General features: G+C 46.1%; 1 protein-coding gene across 19 annotated transcripts in view; it reads left to right on the forward strand.

Annotated features, from left to right (window-relative positions):
• Positions 1–26,414, forward strand: part of APBB2 (amyloid beta precursor protein binding family B member 2) — a 339,655-nt gene that overhangs the window by 248,809 nt on the left and 64,432 nt on the right. For all 19 annotated transcript variants that reach the window (XM_033105673.1, XM_033105672.1, XM_033105682.1 and 16 more), the window contains 2 exons: positions 22,422–22,568; positions 25,442–25,569. In XM_033105673.1, the coding sequence (XP_032961564.1) occupies positions 22,422–22,568; positions 25,442–25,569 (275 nt within the window). The remainder of the gene's footprint in view (positions 1–22,421; positions 22,569–25,441; positions 25,570–26,414) is intronic.

Raw genomic sequence — 26,414 nt, forward strand, 5'->3', positions numbered from 1 at the left:
AAAATTAATTATAGTAAAATAAGACCGGGGTCTTATATAGTATGATATGATATGATATGATATAATACCGGGTCTTATATTAATTTTTGCTCCAAAAGACGCATTAGAGCTGATGGTCAGGCTAGGTCTTATTTTCGGGGAAACACGGTAGACATAGTCTTTCTACACAAACCTTCCAGTCCTTTTATGGTCATTTGCAACCAGTCCTCACTGCTCACAGATTTTTTTTTTCCCTCAGACACTGGATTTTGTGAAAGCTTTGTTTGTCTCCTTACTCTTTTGTTATAACCTGCCCCAGATGGAGAGAAAGGGTAAGGAGATGATACAAATCAGTGGATTAGTAGGTTTGCTAGAGGAACTTTCTGAAATGAATGGTGAATGAGCGTGAGATTCTGATATTCATCTGTGAGCTTTGTCTGTGCTCTCCCTTGGTTCCTATTAGCATAGATTTTCATGAAGTAATTATATTAGCGACTACTGACTAGATTAGCACTAATAGATAAACCGGAAGGGAAAGGGAGTATCTTTTCTCATTCGGATTTATTTCTGGTCTGTGTAGCAAATTCATTATCATTACTTAGCATTTATATGGGATTTTATGTCTGCATGTAGTTCTTATAATTGACTTTTATTCATGTGGCACAGGTTTTTTTTTTTTTTTCTTTCAGAAATCCTGATCTGTGTGGGAAGTTTGGATTCGATTTCTCTTGTAGATGCATTAATGGTGTCAAAAACGTTTACTGAAATGCCTAATGCTAATGTAATGGGTCCTGGACCCAGACCGTGTGGGTTCAAAGCCGGGCTCTGCAACTTACTAGCTGTGTAAGTTACTCAGTCGTGGACAAGTTACTTAGCCTCTCTGTACCTCAGTTTCCTCGTCTGTAGAGTGAGGATAATGATGGTATTTACCTCACAAGCCTACTGTAAACATAAGGTGAATTGATAAGGTATATGTCCTGGCACAGAGTAAGCATTCGTCATGCATCCGCCATTACTATTATTCCTGTTACAAAAGGGAATAGATATGCCCCTGCTTCAAGGGACAGATGGCAAACGGGCAAATTCAGTGCACTGTGCTAAATGCTGAGCTTTCGTGTCATGAATGAAGGCTGTGCCAAGGGCATCTATCCTGGCTGGGAGTAAAGGGTGGCTCGTGTGGTTTCCCCAAAGGAGAGGAAGCCTAAGCTGATGAGTGTACTTGTATTGCAACAGGATTTAGTGATTCTCCCCCTTTCTGTAAATGTAAGTGCAGAAGATTTAAAAATAATTTTATACGTAATTTTGCGTTCATTTTCAGCAAATGCTTTTAGGGACAGATCTATTAAGATAAGTCCCATCCTTATTTGTCCAATACTGCAGATAACATTGTTTCTGTTATCTAATCCTATGTATTATGTAACAAGCCACACCAAAACCGGGTAACTTAATGTAACCATTTATTTTGCTCATGATTGTGTGGATTTTGGAAGAGTTCAGGAGTGCAGTTCCTTTCTGATCCACATGGGGGCAGCTGGGGCTGGAGGATCCACTTCCAACATGGCTTCCTCACTTATGTGCCTGGTGGCACCGTGCCCCTTAGCCTCTCTATCTCCATGTGGCATCTCACCCTCCAGGGCCTTTCCGGATGGCATGAGCTTCTCACAGTGGTGGGCGCTGGGTAGGCAGGGTACTTCTCATGTGGTGGCTTCCAAGGAGCAGGAATTTGAAGCCACTGGGTGAGACAAGGCTATTCCTAGAAATGGCACCACATGACTTTGGCTATACAGTGGTACCTCGGTTTTCGAACATAATCCGTTCCAGAAGACCATTCAAGTTCTGAAACATTCAGAAACCGAGGCACGGTTTCCCCATAGAAAGTAATGCAAAATGGATTAATCCGTTCCAGACCTTTAAAATCAACCCCTAAAACTGCAAATTTAGGATGATCTAATGATACCATAGATCCACAAAATTTACGGCATTCGTAAACGGAAATGTTCGCCAATGGAGACATTCAAAAACCGAGGTACCACTGTATCCTGTTGTTTAGAGAGCTCACAGCCCAGACCAAAGGCGGAGACATGGACTCCATTTCTTGAGGGAGAGTGGCAAGGTCACATTGCAGAGAGCACGTAGGATGGGAGGCTTCATTGTGGCTATCTTTGGGACATACAATCTGCAACAAATGTCATTCCCACGTTTCAGTCACTCAATGAAAATGCCCTTAGTGAAGAGATCGTTATGAACACAGTTGCATCAAGAAACCAAGGCACAGAGCCAGTGACGAACATACCACGTCCTGGAAGAACACAATCCATCCTACTGTGCATGGCTTTCAGGTTGACATTCACAGAGACAAGAAAGACCATCTCATTCAAGCCTTAGGAGAAGTGGAAGGAGCACGGACAGGCCATGTGATCTGCCCAGGAACGCCTCGCGGCTCTTAGAAGAGCAGGGCTCAGGGCCGGGCTTCCTGCCCCTGGTCCAGCATTGTTTTTCACTGAGCAGAGCTGACCCTCACTCACTGCCTCCTGATCCCTGAGCCATTGGCTTCGGATGCTTATTTGTCTCCTAGCCCAGAGGACAGCTTTTATGTTTGTAAAACTGTTTTCTTCCCTTTATTTGCCAACACAGCCCAACACAATGCTGTGCTCCTGGCAGAACCACAGCTTCCTTTCCCTTATTAACTTCTGGTCACTACACTTGCCTGAATGAGCAGTCAAGGAACTGGCAGCCATGTGAGCCCCCGGGTTTTGAAGGGCGCTATTGAAATGAGATGCATTGTTATCACACTGTTGGCAGCTGCACCCTGTGGTGGCAGATGCCTGGGAAGGCTAATTAAGTCAAGGCAGGTTTCCCTCTTCCCCTGAAGGAAGGCAGCAGGAAACAGGTGAGGTGATGGGCAGCAGCCAGCAGCAGTGGCTGAGATGGGCATCCTGAGAATGCAGAAGCAGCAGATGCGTGAACCTGGCCCTGTGGGATCTGGCAGAGAATTCTGGGCCATGAACAGTCACAGAGCAGAGGGGCCTCAGGCAGGAGCAGCAGCGGTGCATTCGTCTAGCAGGGCTAGGTCCTCCAGGAAGGGCTAGCTGGCTAAGACCTGGGCATCCTGAAGCTGGCATTCCAAGGCTGCCTGGAAAATTGCCAACCGACATTAGGCCTTGTTCTCTTGGGGCTGTTGACTGAGAACTTCATAGCAGCACCAGTGTTGAGGTCGCAAGGCACACGTCTCATTTATTTGCAGTTAATACAATTTATATAGAAATGATGGTTCCTCCTAGAGCACTATTTGAATAACTCCGATGCTGAGCCATTTTAGATAAGCCTCACTGCTGGGACTCCTATTTAAAATCTCCTCAGTGGGAAGCCACAGAGATCAGAGCCTGAGTGCTTCCTCTGCTCCTGCCTCTGCTGCTTATGAGGAAATCATTTTCATAGGCGGGCTCCCACAGTTTCAGTTTCTAAACTGAGACCTAGAGTGACAGTTCTCAACAGTTGTCATGGATTCATGCAGCCATTCATTTGGCATGTATTTCTTCAACAGCTATTACATGGAAGGTGATCTGAGATCAAGCAGACTGGGGAGGGGAGCTAAAGAGAATCACACAGCAGAGAAAAATGGTCACCTCTTTTAAGAACAATAGTTACAATGTGGCTGGAATTAAAGGAAAAGATAACTTGCGACTGACATGGAATTTCGGTTGCTTCACGTTGAAGGCACTGTGTGAGATCAGTCCACTAGGCAATAATAACACATTGATAATTTTAATTGGCAACCTAAGTGTCTGTCAATGGATGAATGGGTCAAGATGTGCAGTAATACCAGTCTTCCTTTCCTAGTGCCCATGGTTGAAGCCATCTGGTCCCAGCCTCCAGAGTCCTGGTTAAAGAGATTTGGGCTTTTAGACACCCGGGGCTTTATACTAGCTAAAAACACACACACACACAACTTACCCCAAAGGTCTATGTAAATATTAATAGACTTCAAAGTTGCCCCATTTTGCAGGAAACTGTTTGTTGCCTGCTTGCTTCTTGTCTTGGTCTGCTACTTCTCCCCTACGTTGGCAGTGATTGTCACAGAGTTACAAGCATAGCCAACAAGAGGGATTGCAGCAGCCCCTGGCCTGCTGCCTTTAATGGCATTAGAGCACTCTTAATGTCAAAGAATAAGACTGCTGATAAATAATGTAGCACCTATAAAACACTTTTCCAAAAATCTTTTTTTTTTTTAACTTATTAAACAGTTAACATGGGGAAGGGGGTGTTGACACAGGAAGCTGAGAAATTTCCCTGTGGTCCACAGCATATTTTGGCATTGCGTTATATACAGCACATCTTCCCATTCCTCTGAAGTTCCTTGCGGACCTCTCCCTGTGAAAGATGTAAAGTCTGCAGACACGCATGTATGGCAGTGCTGGATAGCTGTGTAGTGGGGTGCTGGTGGACCCGGTGAAGCTAGTTCCCTTTCTCACCAGAGTAAGCTGTGTAAAATTAAGATAATGTGGCCTGGCCAGCCCTGGGCGTACCACATTGTTAATAAGTGAAGGTATTCTGAAGATGTAAAAATAATTATTGTGTCCTCTTTTATGTGCTCAAGTGTGCACCGCCATCCTCTCCTTCAAGATGTACAAGCTCTTCCCAAAGCAATTTGAAAAATGGGGATGGTCGAGGCTCTAATGCATTGTCATGGAATAAGTTTCAAAGATCGCGATTTACAGACAGAATCATAACCAGGACACAGAATAAACCTGATGACTCTGGCATAGTCGTCTTTGTTGACACAGGAAGGTCACTGGGAACAGTGACCTCACCATACTGTTTGGAAAGCTTTGCCCCAGGGATGAAGAACCCACAGCCGCCTTGGTTCCATGTTTTAATCTCTCTTTTCCTAGAGAAGTTCACTATCACCACTCTGCATATTGTCCTCATAATTCTGAAGACCCATCGCTTGCTTGATACCCTATGTAGAAGGACAAATTTTGATTGGGGTTTGCCCCACACTCATTCAAATACTTCCAGATACCCTTTTCATTCTTCTCTGAGAACATTAATGTAATGTTATAATTTATTATAATGTAATGCGATAAAATGTATGTTATACATAATATAACTTTGATATAATTTTATAATTCATAGGACTCGTGTCGCTTTGATTAGTTTTGGTGATTTTTCTCTGGATAGTCTGCATCTTCTCATCAGAAGAAAGAAATTAACAGATATTAGGTGCTGATGATGTACTTGTCACTTACCAAGGCATTGTGAGATATGAAATATATATATATATGTGTTTTTATATATATATATATGTGTGTGTGTATATATATATATATATATATACACACACACACACACACACACACACAAGGGATTTCTGACTTCAAGTGGCTCCTGGGGAGGTCACGGGGGGTAGTCGTAGGGATACTGTGTTGAGAATCAGATCTCATGCTTATCCATACCTGTCGCTCATAGACCAGGAGACCTTGGGCAAGTCACTTCTTGATGGACCTCATCAATCAAGCAAAGAGAACAAGAAAAGCTTTGAGTTCAGCTCTGAAAACAAGATGTCAGAGGCTAATTGGGGAGCTGGGATTAATTCAGAGAATAGCAAAGCATTAAGAGATGAGCTACTGAGTATCTAGGAGTATCTAGGAAAAGGAGATGGGTTTTTGGAATGAGATTTCTCCTTGAACTTGGGCCAGCTATCTCTGCCCCAAATCACGAGACCACCCCAGGTTTATTCATGGGGGCAGAGTCCCAGCTGTCCCACACGTGGCGGTAATGAACTCCAGGCAATAGCAAGAGCTATTCTGGCCCAGTTCTTGTCTGGGAGTCCTGGCCTGTGCAGGGAGCCAGCAAACGTCTGCAGTGTGGCCAAGACCCTGGGCTGTGGTGCCAAGGATGCCAGCTGTGTATGCTGGATAATACGAAACTCGCCTGCCTTCCTTCTGGTCCTTCCCAACACATTCTTCTCACCCAGGGCTGCTTCTTTCTGTGCCCTGTCTCTGTCAAGGCTTGCCTCTACACCCCACTTACTTCCTTAGGCCCCATTACCCTCTCAGGGCTTTGGGACAGGATCCAATGTGCAGGGTCACTTCTCCTCTGGGGAAGTGAACTCAGAACTGGGAACAGTGAACTCAGTATACTGTTTGTAAAGCTTTGCCCCAACACTCTTTGGGTCCCTCCTGTCCCTGGTTATTTTGTGTGATCACCAGGGTTGATCAGTCATGCTTGCTCTTAGAGTAGTTTCCAGTTTATGGGGATATTGGGCTTCCTTAAGGCTCCTTCTCTCCATCTTTCCTTGAAACATGAGTCCACTTGAGACACGGGTGTATTACCTACTTGGAACAGAAAGCAACCATGTAAGTTGAAACGGGCCAAAGCTATTCAAATAGAAACACATCTTCTAGCATTTTGAGAAGCACCGCTCAGCTAATACAGGATAAGAGCTGCCAGCCTCCAGATGAAACACAAAGTGGAAAGGCACTACCTCAGGAACTTGACATATATCTAATGCAGACTTGCTGGTGGCAGCACCTGCTTTGTTCCTGCTTGTGAGGAGCCACAAGAGGTCTCTTCCGTCTGTCTGTCTTCAGACAAAAGCCGAGATACGTCTACTTGCCAGATACCTCGTCACCCCTGGGATTAGGTTTTTAGCCTTTATTCTAGTCTGTGGCAGAAAATGTCCTCCTTTTGAATATCTCAGCTCTGTGTACACATATTCCTACCCTAAGAATTCAATGTCGAATTTAAAGCAAATTTTTGAAAAACGACTACTTAAACGTTTTTCTTTCTTCTTGACTTGCTCTTTACGTCTTGGAAGAGCACATATTCATGTTCACTTCAGCTTCCTGTTCACAGGAAGCGCCAGGTGGTCAGGGACCACTTTGGTAAGTGGTAAAGGTTTCCGTTTAATGATGGCCTTCCACTCACTTGGAGGCCGGTTGTGCCCACTCCACGTCACACAAGGCAGCCCTCATTCTTGTTAGCAGCAGCTCTGGGGAGTGCTCTCGGGTGGGGGTTTACTCGTCTGTGAAATGAGGTGGTCAGGTTCCAGGTCTCCAGAGCCTTGTGTTCTGCGTGTCTGTGCTGTGGTTAATGCTTCTCCCATGTGAGTGCGGTGTCGACATCTAGGACTCGTCAGCTTCGAGAACTGCAGCATCGCAGATGCTTTCTTTAGGGCTCTTTACAGCAGGGCTTTTAATTGAGGTCTTCGTACTTGCCGAGCTCACTGAGTTCATCTCAGACACTTGGTAAAAAGTTGCAGATTTTTCGTTTCTTGGTGAGGAGCGCAGTATAGCCTTTCTTATAAGCCAACAGTAAACAGTACAGTCAGTCCTGATGGTGAGGATGGTTAGAACTAACGTCTACCAAGCACTGGGTACCACTCAAAGCCTGACTTTACACGTATGAACTCATTTAACCCTCATAGCAGTCAGGTTCTCTGCTCAGGGGCCGGGTATACTACAGACCAAATCCTGCCTCCGTGTAATTTACTTCCAGTATGAAACAGTGAAACACAGAAGTGGAATATAAGTACCTTAGGTGAAAATACTTGCTATGGAGGAAAATTAATCGTGGGAGAGAGTTAGACGGTACTGGGAGGATGCAGTTTTTGATAGTCAGGGAAAGCCTCCTGAGAAGGTGACATAGAGTGAGAGGTGAGGGAGGGGACCAGGTGGGTAAGGAGGAAAGCCCAAGGTGAGCACATGCCTGGAGGAGGAGGGCTCAGCCTGGAGGCCAGTGTGGCTGGAGCTGAGTGGGTGACCAATGGGGCAGGAGTGGGGATAAAATGTTTGAGAGGTACTGTATTTCGCCGTGTATAATGCGCTCCTGTGTATAATACGCACCCACATTTTTGGCCCAAACTTTCAGGGAAAAAAATCTTTTGTTTTAATTTTTTATTCAAATTTTTATTTGTTTACATTTAGGTACTTGGTGTTTTATTTGTATTATAAAGGAATTTTAACATTTATTTTTTAACACATTATGGTACAAGAAATTTTATGTAACATAATTACAAAACACAAGAATAGATACAAGGTATAAAACATTCTATGTACTGGTAACAAATTTATGATATTTACGCATCATAGATGGCCAAGAACTCTTCATTGTTGCAAGTTTGTCGTAAGTTCAACAAAACCGATTATCGTGTTCCAGGATATTATTTTGCATACAGATATCGGATATTGTTACAGATTTCTAGAGTTACACTTTTAACCCATAAGCATAAATAAAAGAAAAACATTTATATAGATACAGAATTAGTACTACCCATGTAGTACTAAGCATCCTTTTTTTTCCCCTCACAAATTTGGGCAAATGGGAAAATACGACATTTTACAGGTGGAGATGTCCTGAGCTGTCCTTTAGCCCAAACCCTTCTCCCTCCTAATTCTCCCCTTCTCCTCTCCTATTTGTCAGATGAGGGAAATGAGGCCTAGATAAGTCAGGTGGCATCCTGAAAGTCACCAGTTAGTAGCAGCACTAGGATAAGAATCCAAGGTTTCATGGTTCCTAGTCACACCTACACCCTGCTATACCAAGATCTAGAAAGCCGAAGAATAATTAAGTCCACCTCCACGACCCCTTTCCTGGGGTGAAGGGCAGATACAGTCAATTCTCATTATTAACAATAGTTCTATAAAGGTGTTGCCAACCCAGAATTAGCAAATGCTGCAGCATTGCTCCTAGAGGAAATACAGAGTGAGGCTCCTATGAGATTCAGGTCACAACATTTTCATCAACGGATCGATACATAGTCTTGTTGTATGTGAGTTTCTGTTTAAAGACACCTTATTTAATTGTTGATCCATTAGCATTGAACTCACAGCCAATAACCTATATCTCAAGCCTGAACAAAGCTTATCTAACACACATTTTCTCCGTACAGCACGTCACAGCCTTCTTGCACTTAGGAACACTAGACACCCCTGCAGCACTACACTTGGGGGCCATTTTAAACAGCAAAGTCACCAACAAAACCCACAAAAATGCAAAAAAACGAGGCACTAAATAGACCACAAAAAGGACACTTATATGTAGTGTGAAAGCGGATCCAAGACGGCAGCGCATTGCCTTGTTCCACTTCAGCTGGGAACGTGTGCATCACGCACTCAAAATTTTTGCCTCTCTTTACATGTCCATGTGTGACCACAAAAGTGCCACTCATGTTAATTTTAGGGTTACAAATAAATTGTAGTGACTAGGTGAATTTGCAAATACAGGATCCACAAATAATAAGGGTTGACTGTATTTGCACTTGAGCTGTCCGGAAGGATGGGCTTTATTCAAGACCCAAGTGGCACCATTCTTAGTAGAGTCATCTGTTGGGCACATTTTAGAGTAGAGGATCAAATTAGTTCTGAATTACCTCATACACTGCCTGCAGAGCATACTACGGCTAACTTGTTGAGAATGATACTCCTGATTATTTGAGTACTGCTATTCCCATGTTACAAATAGACTTGTTACTAGTTGAGATTAGGCTATGGAACTCCCCAACTCTCTCCAGTGTCACAGCTCGGACTGTTCCCTGCTGCCTCAGTTCCCCAGCCCCGAGCCCAGCCTGTCTCCTGACGTCAGACCCTCTCTGCTGCTTTCCTTGGACCAGCATCTGCCTAGGAGCTCCCATGGTCTTTTGCTTTCCACAGCAAAAAAATATGTATATATATATATATATACTCCTGTATGTTCAGAGCTTGGATATTCGTTATGGTTTTACTCTGTGCTTACTTTGCACGTCATATTTCTCAACTTGACAGCAGCAGACACAGAATCTGTAATGTAAATCAGCCATGTGGGCCGTAGAACTTGCCTTCAGCCTTTTCCAAGATTCCTGCAGGGGAAAACTACAATACCATTCACACTTTCCGGGAGTAAGAATGGTTTCCCATAGTGAAGACATCTGCTGCTCCTCTGCAGGAATAGAAGCGGGATCCTGCCAGCCTAGTTTCTTGGCCTGGACTTGCACAGGCTCTTAAGCTCTGAGAGTGTGGGCTGTGAATCTGATGTTTACTGCCACAAACTTGGCTTTTCTTGGCATGTGAGCGTCTCCAGCAACAGAAGTTCCCTTTTGTGTAACATGTTCATTGTCCCACCAGGAGAAATTTCTGTATTTACCGTCAGTTCGTGATTCTTATAGATGCTTCATGGCAACTCTGAGCTGTCCCGGGCCTTGGGCCGCGGTGGGTTCGGACGGTCCTGGAGGGGTTGTTATTGGGTTTTTGACTGGGGGATTTGATAGGTGCCCTAGTTGGACATGTCAGGTGTCATGTTTAAAAAGTCCCTCTTTCATCCCCTCCCTTCATAAGAGAGCCACCGTTTCACATTATATAAGAAATAGTCTTTTGTGGAAGCTGTTGGATTTTCAACAGGTCAACAAAATATTGCGGTCTATACTTGCAGCTTATTGCTCAGATGTGTGCAGGAATGGTCCAAATCATACTCTCCGAAGGCTCAGCGGGCCTGCTCTGTGTCCGGAGCATCCCATCTAAGGAGCAGGTCTTGGTAACACGAGCATCTTGGCCTGAAGCTCAGAGTCAGGGTTGGGTCGGAGGGACCTCATGATGATGAATCGTCTTGATCCCACCGGTACCTGGAGACAAAATTAGCACAAAGCTCTGCTTGTAGGCTCAACTCTAGGACAAGATTCTGGGTCCAGCTGGGCGCCCAGAGTGTCAACCAGGAACCAGCTAGAAGCCCAGAGAGAAGGACTGCAAATATAGCAAGAGCTCAGCTTGCTCCTAGGTCCAGGTGTGCGAGGACCCTGAAACGTGGGCTCCAGTCCGCAGGCCTGTGCCAGAGCCCTGCCCCCTGATGTAGATGGAGCTCCTGGTCAGCAGTAAGGATTGCATTGGGCACTGGGCAGGAATTAGCCCTCCAGAAGGACTGGCCCTTGCTTGGGTCTTACGGCAGAGGCACTTGAAGGCACGTGACCTGACCCTAGCACCTACCCCCAGTACTGGCTAAATGGATATTTTTGTATGACTTTGATATAACTAGGTGTGGCTTAGATCAAGATTCGTTGATAATTTAGCTCACAAACTGAATGCTTACCACGTACCATTCTAAACACATTAGACGTACGTACGATACCACTTGCTGCCACTTGTTGATTTTTCTTAGGACAGAAGTACTACCATTGTCTCCATTTCACAGGGTAGAAAGCTGAGGCACAGGGCAGGTCATTGCCCTGCATCACTCAGAAATTAAGTGGGAATCTGGGACGCAAACCTGGGTGCTCTGACATTAGACTCCAGGCCACATGCATTTTACTATAGTAACAGTGGCTGTGCCAGGCTCTCTGCCAGGGCTCTGCACACAACCCTTGAATTCTCACCAGTGCCTACAAGGGCAAGGTTATCCATCCAAGGATGCAGAAACGGGGGACAATTAGCTTGCTAAGGACACAGCCAGGGAGTGGTGGTCTAGGACTCCCAACCAGATTTGGTTCACTCTTGCCACCCTGCCTTGGTCTGTCTCCAGTTCAAGGATCTTCATTTGACGCTAACATTATTGAGCACAAAGTGTCTGCTGGGCCTTCTTTTGGATAGTGGGCCTTCAAACGTCCACAGAACAGGCCTGGTCGCAAAGAGCTCCCTTTGGATTGAGTGTTCCTGTTTATAGAACAACTAATGTGAAACAAAGAACAGTAGGATCAAGACAAGGCTTACGCTCCAGCTGGTCCTCAGTTGTATCACTTGGCTGAACTTCACCGAGCTGGTTTCCTCTTCTGTAACGTCAAGATATTAGGTTGGTGCTAAAGTAATTGCGGTTTAAAAGCTTAAAAATAATTGCAAAAACCGCAATTACTTTTACACCAAACTAATCAGACTCTACCTCGAGGATGGAACCTCAGATGAAACTCTAGCTTCTTCTTTACTGTGTGACCTTGAGCAATTTAGCTAAGCTCTCTGAATCTCCATTACTTGTATATAAACTAACAAATGGAGCTCACGCTTTGTAGGATCGTGTGAACATGTATCACATGTTGTGTTTGGAAAGTGATCTATAAACGTCAGCGCCCTCGCTCGCGCTTTCCCCACCAAGTCCAGACTCCTAATTTTATATATAAACCACTCAGCATAGAGGAAGCACGCGATACATGGTCCCAGCTGCTGTAGGACGATGATGATGGTCACACTTGAAGATGCCTACAGTGGAACACCTGCAAGTTTGTGTTCAAATGTGCACATATGCATCGTGTGTCCTGGGATATTTGAAGCACTGGGCTGGGTCTCTTGGTTGAACCTGCTTCCACTCAACTTTCCCGTTGATAAACACAGGCCTCATGATGCCAGCCTGGCTCTCAGGCAGGAAGCGAGTAATGCAATTAGCTGTTTTCACACTAAATCACAACCTAGAGGCCTGTCTCTGTCGCCCTCGCCATGAGTCTCTGAGGATCCTGGCCATTCTGCTATTGAAGTGGGGTCCTCTGCTTGCGTGTTTGCTCCTCCGGCTGCCGTGGGCTGGTGATTCAAAAGGGGGAGTGGATTTCCTCCAGGGAACTAATCCTCTTGTTAGCCAACCCGAGCGAGCATCCTGTCAGACTTGCATTGCTGCCTGCAAATTAATAAATGAACATTCTGGTTTTTATTTTTTAAGTGTATGTGCATTGCTTACGCTGTGGTGATGATTTGCCCTGCTCAGCAGAGTAATGAGTCCCTGTGGACCAGGCATTGTAAATGACTCGTCGTTGCCGTGGAGCACTGGCCTTGCTTTAACAGCAGGATGCCTTTTGTGTACGAGGAAGAGCAGGAGTCCGGCTGCCGAGGCCCCCACTGGCCGCCCCTCGGCCCCTCCCGCAGGTCAGCCCTGAGCCTGACAATACTAGGCCATCCCAGAACACGGTGTGAACAGCAGTGTGACAGACAGTGGGCAGACAGTGGACCGGAGCACAGGCACCAGTTGATTGCTGTTGTATTTCCTCCGTCTCCATGGAGCCATCTTACCTTCAGTGATCAGTTACCAGGTGTTGGGGGTTAGGGAGGGAGGGAAGAAGGGAGGAAATAAAAGTGATGGCCCCCCCTGGTGGACAGTTTGCACAAGGGCATCCCGTGCTCTTCAGAGCTGGTTGGTGGAGGCTCCCTATACCTGCGGGCCAGCTGAAGCACAAAATCTAGACCTGGGGGCTTTCAGGTACTCATTCCTCATTCCAGGGGTATTTCCTTCTCCTCAGTGTGCTCCTGGCTTTGAATTCTCTGGGGCCTCTTTAGAATGGGACCAGGTGTCCCTGTGGTAGCAGCCTGGTCTAGCTGGTGAGCACTTAAGATTGTGGGGGGAGGAGTCATGCACACGTCCACTGTGTCTGGGGAGGGTTTGTAGGTCCTCTCTGGTGTCCCCAGCTGCAGCGTGAGGTGTGCCTGCTTCTCTCTCCCCCAGGAAAGCCAGCATTATTGCGCTCCTCGGAGGCAGCATGGCATGGGGATAGGAACCTGTCAGTACATAAACTTGGGTTTGAATGCCAGTTCCACCATATGTTAGCTGGTTACCTTAAGTTTATACACCACTGTATTCGTCTACTCAGGCTGCCATCACAAATTACCACAGACTGGATGGTTTAAACAACGGAAATTTATATTCTCACAGTTCTGGAGGCTGGAAGTCCAAGATCAAGGTGTTGGCAGGGTTGGTATCCCCTTCGGCCTCTTTCCTTGGGTTGCAGACAGACAGCCACCTTGCTGTGTCCTCACTTGGCTTTTCTCGGTGCACAAACTCTTGGTGTCTGTTCCTCTACTTATAAGGAGTCCAGCCCTACTGGAGTAGGCCCACCCTTGTGACCTTAGCTAATCTTAGTTACCTCTTTAAAGGCCCTGTCTCCAAATATAGCCACATTGTGAGTTAGGGTTTCAACACATGAATTCTGAGGGGACACAGTTTAGGCCATAACAACCACTCTCTGCCTCAGTTTCCTCATCTGTAAAATAGAGAGCATATAACATCTACTTCATATGTTGCCATATGGGTTACCTTGATTAAATAAGATATGTAAAAGAAAATATTTGGCGCATTCTGTCTCTTTCTCTCTCTCTCTCTTTCTCCTTGCCCCAGCAGTAGTGGGGTAGTGGGGCGAGCAGGCAGGCAAGGAGATAGCTGTCCTAGACAATACTTTGGTCATAATCAATCCTGAGTGCTTGGCACATTGTGAGCACTAGATGGATATTAGATAGTTCCTCTTTGTAGAAGAACCTGTCAGCATAGAATGGTCACATTCTCCTTTTCCAGTAGGGTTGTCTTGGTCTGAAAGAAATAGAAAAGGAGGCAAGTTCTGTAAGTGGCACTGGTTGGCTGAGGGCCCCATAGGGCCCGGCATCTTGTTTTCCGCCCGCATGCTCGTGTGTTGCAGATATTCGGGGTGGGGGGTGGACGCAGCAGGAACAGCTGAAGCGCTCATTTGGGTCAATATACACATGCCCTCTGGGTCCTCCCTGGCTGTTGAGGTCATTGCCACTCTGAATAATTAGTCAGGCTGATTCGTTGCTTCAGCCAAATGGAGAACTGGGTCGAGTTCCACTCCAGCGTCCCCAGGCACCTCTCCAGCAGAGCCCACTGAGATGCCGGGTTTGGAAAGCAGTAGCCAATAAAGCCCTCCTTTATTTCCGTCTGTGTCTCTAATGACAATGACCTATACTCCTACATGTCATGACCACAAATACCCGTTTACTAAGGACTTCCCTATTACAGAGGCAACGTCCAAGGAAGATGTTTTGAACCTTGAAAGACGCGTGCATGTTTAGAACAGACTTTGTGAAAGTCGTTTGGTGTCATAGCCCTTTGCTTACTGGCTGCTTTATTTCTCAGCAAAACCTGGACAATCGGAAGACCTGCCTCTGGGCAGAAATCAGGTCCGTGTTGTCTCGAATGCAAGCAGTGACTGGGAAATGAAAGGACCGAGGGCTGTTCTTCACTCAGGGAAACAGCCCGGAACACAGGCTTTCACATGTAATGCATGTGCCCGAAATGGCTACGTGATTCTGGCCACCAGTATGAAATCAAAAAAGGATATTCTCACTGATCACGTGGGCTACATGAGTAGTGACACGGTCCTTCTTTATCGTCACATGTAGCAAGAAGACATGTTTTGGGTTGGTTTGGTTTGTCCACCTGACCCCAAGAGCACAGATCTGAGAGGTGTCCGAAGAGCAGCGTGTGTAACTGGCAGCGGCCGGGATCACCGCGCTCTCAGCGTCTAGTGAGCCAGGCTTCCCTCCCAGTCACATCCTGCAAAAGTCCATGGAGCCTCCTCAGAGCTCAGCCCCTTCCCGGGGGCATATGCTTCTCTTGGGTAGACTTCCTGTTCTCCACTCTGAGACTTCCCCTGTTGCTTTTTCTCTGCTGAGAATCTCCCCAGGGAAGGGGACTCCCGGCTCCTTTAATTCCCCCCAATGATGTCAGCCGCCTCTGTAACCAGCTTCTGCTGGAACGCCAGGGGTGATACGGAGGGGGCTTTCATTGCATCAGAAACAATTCCTGGTCATTAAAACTGGGCATTGGACTTCCCTCATGTTTATGAGTCGTTCCGGCACGCCTGTCCCCAGAGGTTGGGTGGCTCTTTCTCACTACCCCACCCCCACTTTCATACCCATTTCTTCTGTTCTCCCCTAAATTCCTGATCACTTAACCATTTTCCTCATTCGCATCTCCACAAAGCACTCTGATGCCAATAAGGAAGCTCTCCCCCATCCCTGGGCCTGAGTGGATGTCGTGGTGAGTGAGCTGGAGCTCATTCATACTCTCGGAGCCCCTGGAAAGGGCTGAAAGCCCTGGACCCTCTTCTCATAATAGGCACACACACACACACACACACACACACACACACACACACACAATTCAGGTTCTATTTTCAGGAGGTTTAGAACTTCCTGAAGCCCATTCAGGGATCTCCCGGCTCCTCTGCAGGTCCTGTATCTCTCCCTGCCCCGAGCCACCCAAGGTGTATCCTAGTTGGAAAAACAAGACAGGATTGACTGGCTGGCTGTTGGCAGCACTCCCCAATCCTGGCACATTTGGCAGGGATCAGATACCTGGAGAAAATAGTGGCCAGCTTTTTTCAACCATCCACTTTGGGCCAGGCCCTGTAACACTACTTGACATGAGCCATCCCACGAGTCGTGCCAGTACCCTGGGAGGTCCATACCATTATCCTCGCTGCAACAGACGAGGAAACTGATTAACTCGGCTCAGATCACACCACCAGTAAGTGGCCAACCTGGGGTTTGACCTCAGCTCAGTGACTTGAAAACCTGAGCTCTAAGTCACTCTTCTTGCTTCCCCTCCCTTACATACCGTGTGCCTCACTCATCTTGGTCCATATCGATGGAGCTGTGTGACCTTGGCTGTGGCAGCCAGATGACTATGCCCTTCCAGTTTTTTAAATACTGCTCAGAGCAGAGCGTTTGTTGGGTTCATTGAGGTGGTGTCTCCGGTGCCTGGCATATGGTAGGTATCAGTAAGTATTAGTTGAATGAATAAATCCATCCATCCTACAAGGCTCAGCTTGATACCACATCCTTCAGGAATCTGTCCCTGACTCCCTCTCTCTGAGTTAAAAAACTCCTCCTCCCATGAGCTCCCAGCACGTGTGTGTGCCTCGGTGACCCCTACGTTCACGTTACCGAGTTGTAGATTCCCGGCATGTAGTTTCATGCCTACTCCGTTACAAGCTTCTCGAGAGTTGGGGCTGTACCTGACGCATCTCTCCGTGTCTCCAGGAACGAATAGGCACTCAATAAATGTTTATTGACTTGAATACACAGTTGTTATTGTGTTGCAGGGTAAGTAGGCTTAAGTGGTAAGTAATTCCTATAAATGAGTGTTAATTAGGATTACGTTTGTAATGCTAGACCGAACTGTAGCTTTTCTCTGTGAACTTTTTAAGCTTTTTAATATCTGTAATTTAGTGTTGCTATCGCTTCTAGGATCATTTCCCTTTTTGTCACAGCCCTCAGTAGTTACAGCGCACTGGCCGTTGAATGTGCTACTTTGTGGCTACTCGCTCGTTTAAGCACCATCTTCTCTGGTTGGCTCACCTGCACAGAGGTGAGGGTCATACCCTATTCTCCCATAGCCCCAGTTCCCTTGGCTCTCCCCTCCCCCAATCCCACCCGACCTTGTGGTCCAGGGACAAGGCCCCCCAGTTTTCTGCCAGCATGCACTTATCTTGCTTGCCCTCCTTAAAGTGCTGGAGAAGGAAAAGCCAAAGGCCAGTGGAAAAACAGAGAATGAAATGAAAGCGTCTCCTGGAGCCAGAGAGAAGAGAAGAAAGTGAACATTTACTGAGGGCCTACCATGTGCCAGACACTTTACCTTCCTCGTTTCCTTTGGGTCTCCTGGAAGCTCTGTGAGCCTAGAATTGTTATCATTCTGCAACTGAGCAAACTTAGATAGATGGAGGCTGAGCGCCGGCTGATGGGTATGTAGGAATTTGAACCCAGGACTGTCGGCCGGAGAAACCAAGGCTCTGTACTGTGTTCTCTCTACACATGTTGTAGAAGAGGCTCTCTCCAGGCAGACATCTCTATTAAAATAGGACCCCAACAAATAGATGTTGCAAACAGGTCTCTGTTTCCAGACAGATATGACAACTTGATTCCGGTATGGAGAAGAAGGAAGCCTCAGCTGGAGAAAAGGCAGCCTCAGGCCAAGAGCAGTGTCCCTTGTAGTCCAGCCATGACCCTAGTCCCACTCTATGCTCATAATAACTAACAACAGGAACAGCAGAAAACTCATTTAGCCCAGTTGATCTTCATGACACAGGATAGGCTGTTGTGAGGCCGATGTTTGAAGTATCTGCTTTTTATGATGAGGAAACTGAGGCACAAAGAGGTTAACAAATGTGTCCTAGATCACAAATATTAAGTGGCAGCCCTGGGATCTGAACCCAGATTTTACTTTCAGGACCAGTCTTAGGAATAGCATGACTTTGGGTGAGGACTTTGGGGGGCCATATGTCCACAGCTGTGCTTCTCAAAGTGTGGTTCCCAGACTGACAATCTCAGCATCACTTGGGAGTTGATTAGAATGCAGATTCTTGGACCCTACCCCGATCTACTGAATCAGAAACTGTGGGGGTGGGGCCCAGTTTTCTATGTTTTAATAAAACCCCCTGGGTGGTGTGTTCACAAATACCGCAATCTGCTGTACCTCCCCTCCGATGCTAGCTTTGGCTGAAATTTGTTAAACTAGAGAAATCTCTGCAATCCCTACATAGAAAAGAGTTAAAATGCATCAATAATAATAAACATTTATTGAGTTCTTACTGTATACCAGGCACTATGCTCAGCACTTTACCAGCGTCTTTTAGTCCTCACAACAATACTATAAAGTGTAGCTACTATTATTATTCCACTTTACAGATGAAGAAACTGAGACTTAGAGACCTGAAGTGACATGCCCAAAGTCACCAGCTGGTGAATAGCAGAGTTATAACTTGAATCCAGATCCATCTGATGACCCAGTCAATACCCTAAACCATTATTCATTTTTGCCTTTTTGGGTAAGAGCTACTGAAGAATAAGTACCAATCAAAGTGCAAGTGTTGGTCTTTATTCAAAAATTGAAAACTTATTTTTAAAGGCAGGTTGATTAAATATTGAGCTTTTCACATACTCTGAACCTAGTGTTTATTCCCAGAGCTGATTAGTAACCATTAATTCTCATGTTTAAGGAAAAGTGATGGTGGTTATAAACCTTCCTGGCCATACGGGGGCAGCAGGAAACAGCGCTGGTTGCTCTTTGCTGCTCAAGCTTTTGGGACAAAGCAGAGCTCGCTCCCGGTGGAGCTTTGGAGCTCGGTTATTCCCCATACACCTGTTTCCTTTTACTTTGGTCGCATGGACCGGTGGTGAAGCTTTTCAGATCAGAAACTAAATTACAATAGCAGGAATGTATAAGGAAAATTACTTAAATTCATTGTAATTATATATTTAGGGCTCTGGTCTTTTTATCAGCATGATAAACAATATACTTAATGTACTATGGTAGGGTTAGTTAGCCACTTGCATTAGTTAGCCAAGAAAAATACCCTTGATTTTTAGTGTGCTGGTTTAGTTTGAAATCCACGTATTCTTGGACCTAAGGGTCAAAAAGCAGCTAGTATTCTTTTCCACCTTATTGTTAATAAAGTCTTTTGAGTAGTCATAGGCTGTAGGATTCTGTAGTAGGCAATTAGAGAAAATGAAGGGAAAAAAATGTGCTCCTGGCTTCTAGTTTTAAGGGCATACGACCATCCCACATTATACTTGTGTCTTAGGGTTCACCCTCCCACCCAGGATCGCCAAGATGCTCTACTCATAAACAGCTGCTGTTGATTTTGAGCCCCTTTCCACTTGGGCATATTTCAATATCCCAGCCAAGCCTATTTCCATGGAGACTGAATTCACTGGAATGTTGACTAGAGTGATATAATAATTTATTGTCCCAACTGGGACACTTGAGAATAAAAGGAGCTGCCCTTGATAATTTTGTCAGAACAACAAACATAAATCAGAGCTATCCTGGTGGCAATCGAAATGTCTGGTCATGCTAATTACAAATCTTCTGCTCCTTTCATTTTCCCCTTCGGTGACTCCAGTGAAGATTTCTGTGGCGCTGTGTGGTTTGCTCTTTCATTCCAATGTTCATTGAGGGTTTGCTATGCGCTAGGTTCTCTACTTGTATTTCATTGTTTTCTCCTTGTGAGAACCCTCTGAGGTAACTATTGTTTTTCCTATTTGTACAAATGGGAAAAAAAAAATGAAGCTTTGTAAATTCCCAGCCCAAGGGCACCGTACCAGTGCCTCTGAGAGCTCAGATCTGAATCCGGGCTATCTCGACTCTCGAGCCATATGCACTCGAAACTGGACAGACGTTACTGACTGTGTTCTTGAGCTTTCTTTGTGGGTGGAGCCCCATCTGACACTGTCCCCTCAGCGAAACCTCAGGCATAAAGCAAAGTGGTTAGGAGTGGGAGCCCCCAAGTCACACTGCCTGGGTGTGAATCCTAGGTCCACCGCTTAAGAGCCTTGTGCTTCACTCACTTTCCTCATCTATAAAATGGGTACAGTTAACTTCCTATCGACCTCAAAGGGTTGAGGTGAGGATGAAATGAGTTAATACCTTTGACATTCGAAGAATGCTTTGTTTGCTGGGTCAGGGGATAAAACCATGCGGGGCCCGTTTTCTGCTATTAAAGTAGGTTGGGATAACATAAATGTTCTCCAGATCAGAGAGTTTCTATTTCTTTTCTGAGGTGGGCGGGGGACGTGGAGCTGATAGGTAACAAAATGGAAGTGGCAGGGCGAGGGGTAGGTTGTAGCATAATGATTTTACTGACTAGGGATTCTGCTGGGAACCAACAAGAGAGAGAGGTTAGTGAGCTGCACAGCACTCCCTGGAGGAAGCAGGAATGGACACTTCCGGGCTCAGGCCCGTGCAGTTTTGGGTCTCAGCAGAATGAGGAAGATGTGCTGTGGTGTGCACTTGTGACATGTGTGACATGTCCACGTGGAGAAACACAGTTCGTCTGGAGCTCAGGAAGCAGAGCTGCGGAGAGGCAGGTATACGAGCTAAGAAACATCTCAGCTACTGACCAGAGACCAGCCCTCACTTGGTGACAAGCCAGCCCTTGTGCCTGTGGGCGGGCGTCCTCTTCACCTTGGAGCAGTGGCACTACCGCACATACACACGCCACGGGAAAAGGGAGGGCGTCTCCCAGAACCGCTCCCCAAGAGACGGGGTCCTGAGGAGCTTTTGCAGTTGTCACAGAGACAACCGTCTCTTTTTGGTGTGTTTGTAAACAGCCCATATGCACCATCAGCTTATGGCAGCTGTTCTGCTCCAGGTGGTCACACAGGCACCTCTAGGTATGTTAGGATCCATGTGCACGTTGCTTAAATAGATTGACTTTGGTATTTTGGTGTGTTTTTTTCCTCCCTCAGAAAGTGTGGTTAGCAAATCGGGAAGGAAGCGCCCAGTCTGGGTCTGGGGGCTGAGATGGGGAAGGTTGAACTAGGCTGCATGTGGTCACTTTGGGACCAGGTGCTGCATTTCTTCATTTTATCATGAAGTTCACTTTGGGAAATTTCACCAGATGCTCTTTAAGAGCCAGCCTCATGGCTGCCATGGGAGGGTACTGTGTTTCCCCGAAAATAAGACCGGGTCTTATATTAATTTTTGTTCCAAAAGACACATTAGGGCTTATGTTTAGGAGATGTCATCCTGAAAAATCATGCTAGGGTTTATTTTCCAGTAAGGTCTTATTTTCGGGGAAACACAGTAGCATCTTGTCTGTCCCTACTTTTCTGGGAAGGTGGTCTCTTCAACTGCTGTGCAGCTGGAGAGGGACCCCAGGCCAAAGGTGGGGAGGAAGGGCCCCAGTTCCAGCCACCCGGAAACCCTGGCAGTGAACAGCAAGGCCGATACTGTAGCTGAATCGCCCTCACGTGTCCCAGGAGTTTCTTTCTTTATACATCTTTGCATTTTTTTTTTACTTGTTGCAATATGCATATACAGTGGTACCTCGGTTTTTTAACGTAATCCGTTCCGGAAGACCATTCGAGTTCTGAAACGTTCGAAAACCGAGGCACGGTTTCCCCATAGAAAGTAATGCAAAATGGATTAATCTATTCCAGACCTTTAAAATCAACCCCTAAAACTGCAAATTTAGCATGAATTTCACTATCTAATGACACCATGGATCCATAAAATTTATGGCGTTTGTAAACTGAAATGTTCGTCAACGGAGACGTTCGAAAACCAAGAATTACTACTGTAATACTTTTTATATTTTAAAAAAATGGAATGACTGCACTTCAAAAAGGAAGACAAGGAACACGATCTCACATAAAACATCTCTCAATGATAATAGAATAAATGGAACTTGCGCTTTAAGGTATCGCACAAGTCCGCTCATTCTGTAGGCTCCCCAGGATTTGGGGCTAATAGGACCCAAGCACTATTAGCATACCGGCACATTCCCCCGCCCCCGTCTTCCTTCATTTCTGGGTATTAGAGAACACGTTTTGCTTCATTGTTATCAGAAACAAGTGCCTAACATGGATTTAATTCGTTCTCTGTCTTATTGTCTTCTTCTAGGTGCTTAGCAAGTAACAGATTTCATCGGGTTACATTTCTTACTATGAAAAATCTGCGCTCTAATAGATAAAGGAGCTTAGAAACTATTATGTCCATTAGCCCTATAATTCTACTTTTAGTAACCTGTTCTAAGAAAAAAATCTGAACACACACAGAAAGTTAGGCAAGAAGATACTTATCCCTAATATTCATCCCTAATCGCACAAAAAAATCAATTTAATTTTCCAGCAGTAGAGGATTAGATGAGTAAACATTGATGGCTGACCATTACGTAGCACTTAAGGACTTGCAGAAGATTTTAGGGTAAGCTGATGCAGATTGACCTGTGACCAAAGAGTAACTGCATGTTCTCTGACTTGGTCTTCTAGTGTTTTGCAGTGCGCTCTCTGGGATGGGTAGAAATGGCAGAGGAGGACCTCGCCCCTGGGAAGAGTAGTGTTGCTGTCAACAACTGCATCAGGCAGCTATCTTACTGCAAAAATGACATCCGGGATACAGTCGGCATTTGGGGAGAGGTAAGTACCTCGTGGAAATAATGAATGGCAGATTTGCTTACATTATGCTGTGCCCATGAGAGCCCAGAGCTCTGTGGGACGAGGGGCCCTGCAGGTGTTTATCAGGGGCACTTTCCCATAAAAGCAGGTAGCGTAGGCAGGATGCATGTCCCAGCACTGTGAGGTCCCAGTGGGGACGGGGGCCCTGGGAGAGAACGTTGCTGAGTATTTAAATGACAGGGTCTAACCTGGTGCTCCCAAGTCCCCAGGGATCCATTGAGAGCCCAGAAACCCTTTAAACTTGCATTCAAAATTGGGTGTACCTGGATATAAGAGCAGTTTTCCGAGAAGACCCATGGCTCTCTCCTAGTATATCCTCAAAGGGAAATGTGACCCCTACATATACACGCAAAGATGTTGATGCCCCTGCTCTAAAAGTTGACAAATTATCCTTTTATTACACATTCTTCTTTATTTACAATCTGAAAATCAACACCATGCATGCATTTTGGAATCAATATGTTTGTAGTCTTTCTCACTTTGAACAAAGTAATTCCATTTTGAAATGTGAGTTGAGATAATTTCCGACAGGACAGTAACGTTAAAATACCAAATTTGTACAAAAATCACGTGACATGGGGAAAGTCATATTCCTCGCATGCTCTGCGACCTGTAGCGCAAGCGTCTTGGGAGTGCCTTGGAACCGTGCTTGCTGCGTGAGTCTGCTCCACTCCATCCCTCCCCGGTGAACGGAGCCTCTGCTGCCTATGGGAGGACCAGGTGTGGTTTCTAAGATGAACCAGCCCAAAGGAAATGCGTTACCCACTCAGGGAGGGGGAACTTGACCTTGCTATGGGTCACATCCTACAAAGCATGTTGAACATCTCAGGTGATAACGTTAGCCCAAACAAACCTTTCCGAGTCTGATCGTACCTGCGAGGTGTTTGCCATGAAGCAGCTGCACAGAAGGTGGGTGGGGAGGGGGCAGGGGGATTACCAGGTGGGAGTTGGACAGAGAGCCACTCACTAGTGGGTCTGGATGAACATCTCCTTTAGGCTATATAGTCAGTGCTCAATTCCTGGAGGGAAGGCACAGAGAGGAGAAGAACAAGGTACCAAAACTCCTCAGATAGCTCTCAGTTATCCCAAAGCACATCAACTGGTTGGCCCCAGGGGGTCCACTCTCTGGTTCCCAGCTCTCCATGGCTCTGTGATCACAGCTCCTGACCACTGCGTGGCAGCTCCCCACTAAGGAGGAAAGGAATCCAGCCTTTAATGGAAGGATGGGTGGGGGACTGCAGCGCACCTCTGTAGCTTGGCTTCTTTTCCTGGCTCTGCCACCCATTGCTCAGCTACTGATCAGTTACCCAGCTTCTGTGAGGTGCTGGGCAACTGAATTTCTCCAGGACTTGCAACTCAATCATGGTTAGTCTGCAAACTGGTTAATTAAGAATTGGCTCTTGGCCCAAGGTCTGGACACAGCTGTGACCTTGAAGTGTCCTCAGATAAAGGCCCTGTCCTGCAGCAAGTAGAATGAGCTGCAGTTCCCCACCAGACCAGTGGGGGCTCCACAGGTCTGAGGTGACGGCCAGTTTGGTTTTCCAGGCTCTGTGGAGTCTGCAGTACAAGTCTGCACAAGCTGAGTTTTCTGCCAGGGCTCTCATCTGGCAATGACTTCCCCACCCTTTGGGAAAATTTCAGATCGTCCTGGATCTCAGCAGTAGACTCTCAGTGTAAGCCCTGGCCAGCAGAGGCGCTGAAAACCCATGTCTGCCACCTGAGCAGCAGCGTTTGTGTCCACTCTGAGAACCTTGGATAGGAACCTAAAACATCATTCTCAAAACCAGACCACAGAGTAATTTATGTGTCCTGCTTTGGGATTTCAAGACCCACCCAGCTAGCCTGACTTAACTTCAAGAGTACAGCATCTGGGTTGACCGTGACCTTCAGGAGACGCAGTCTTTCAGTTATGCAGAAAAGTTGCATAATTTCTTAAAATTATGCCTGAGGAATTGCAAGGAGAATAAAGTTGAATAGTCTAGCATTTCTGCCCTCAAAGAGCCAACATATTTGGGGAGACAGAAGACCCAAAACCTGACTAGCGATACAAGAGGTGAGAAACCTTAGCCTCCTACTACGTTGGTATTAACACAACACCCATGTAGCTGAAGCCATCACAGGTTCTATGTTAGACCTTGAGCAAGTTATTGAACCTTTAAGACTTCATTTCCCCATCTGCTAATCGGAAATCATAACAAACCAAGCTCTCAGGGCAAGTTGGAGAGTTCATGAGCCCAGGTACCTTAATTGAAGCAGGTGCCATAATATCTGAGATGTGATAAAGGTGTATAAATGTTAGCTGGGGTGGTACTGAGAAATATCACCGAGCGGTGTCCACTATTTGCCAGCCACCTCACACAGATATGAAGTGGCGTAAAAGTTGAGAAGAGACGGACATCATTGTGGGTCCGGGGAGGCTGTCCAGGAGATGCCTGGTGGGGTCTGGCCAGAGGGGAAGGAAGGGGGAGAGAGGAGTTATGAGAAAATGCTGGGCATGGAATGAGTAAAACACCAGATTCTCCATAGAACCTGCCATGAGTCTTTCTTTCCTTAAAGATTCAGAAGTGTAAATAATTAACAATAAGAGCCAGCTAGAAAGCAGGCTAGGGACACATTTCCGAGGCCGTGGAGAGGGAGAGAGAAATTGGGCCTGTGACGGGAACATGAAAAATGTATGAATCTCTTAGTTAGGAGACGATGTTTCTCTCTTAGGAAAACAAATTATAGACCCAGCGGGTGGCTTCTTTGGATCGTGGAACGACGTTCCTAGGTAGCCACCACATGAGGACATTTAGCTTCGTGAGGAAGATAACGTGTCTTCTCGTTGCATCCAGGGAAAAGACATGTACCTGATCCTGGAGAACGCCATGCTCAGCCTGGTGGACCCCATGGACCGCTCTGTGCTCCACGCGCAGCCCATCGTCAGCATCCGCGTGTGGGGCGTGGGCCGCGACAACGGCCGGTGAGTGCCTTGGCGTGGCGCAGCCACTTGTCACCAGTGTGAGCTCATTACCAAAGTGTGGTCTTGCTGTTAGTTACTGCACTTCACTGACTATGCAACTCGACAGGAGACTGTCTTCAGAAGTGTGAAAAGTTAAAGCCTATCTCTGTTTCCCCACCTCACAAACTTTCCGTGCTACTTCCCTTCCTGGTTTCCGCACCTCAGTGAAGCTTTTTGTCAACTCTGGATCCTGCCTCCAAGTTCTGCATTGTTCTCCTCCTGCTCGTCTTCATTCGTCTAAGTTCCCAATTCACCCCGGTTCTCTGAATCCCCAGCTTTCCCCCCACTTCTCTGCAGTCTGCTTTAATCCCCCATTTCATTCTGTCCAGCTTCTACCATTTCAGGCACCCTCCTACTGGTATTTTCTTCTTAGAGGGCTTGTGTGCAAGGAGAGGTGTACAACCTTCCATCACAAGCTTTAGATCGTCGTGTCCTAATCAGGAACTTTTGGGGTTTGAAGTTGGCTAAATTTTTTTAACATTTGAAACATCTGGTCGTATCAAAATTTCATTCAATGTATAATTTTTCTGAAATGATGCTGAACATTTGTTATTTATAGAAGTGTTTCTTACTTCGGTGTGTTGTGAATTTTCTGTTCTCCAGGATGACTGGGAACAAGGAAGTTCTGATTTTCAAATCCATATTTTAACTAAAAAAGTGGCAGTTATCAGAGACATTATACTTGCATAACATTGTTAAGTAATTTGGCTACATTAAAGGCATTTAATTCTTAAATTACAGTTGACCCTTGAACAATGCAGCTCTGAACTACATGGGTTTGCATATAAGTGGCCCCCAGCAGTTCA

Source organism: Rhinolophus ferrumequinum, chromosome 5 (genome assembly GCF_004115265.2).
Source record: "Rhinolophus ferrumequinum isolate MPI-CBG mRhiFer1 chromosome 5, mRhiFer1_v1.p, whole genome shotgun sequence".
NCBI lineage: Eukaryota > Metazoa > Chordata > Mammalia > Chiroptera > Rhinolophidae > Rhinolophus > Rhinolophus ferrumequinum.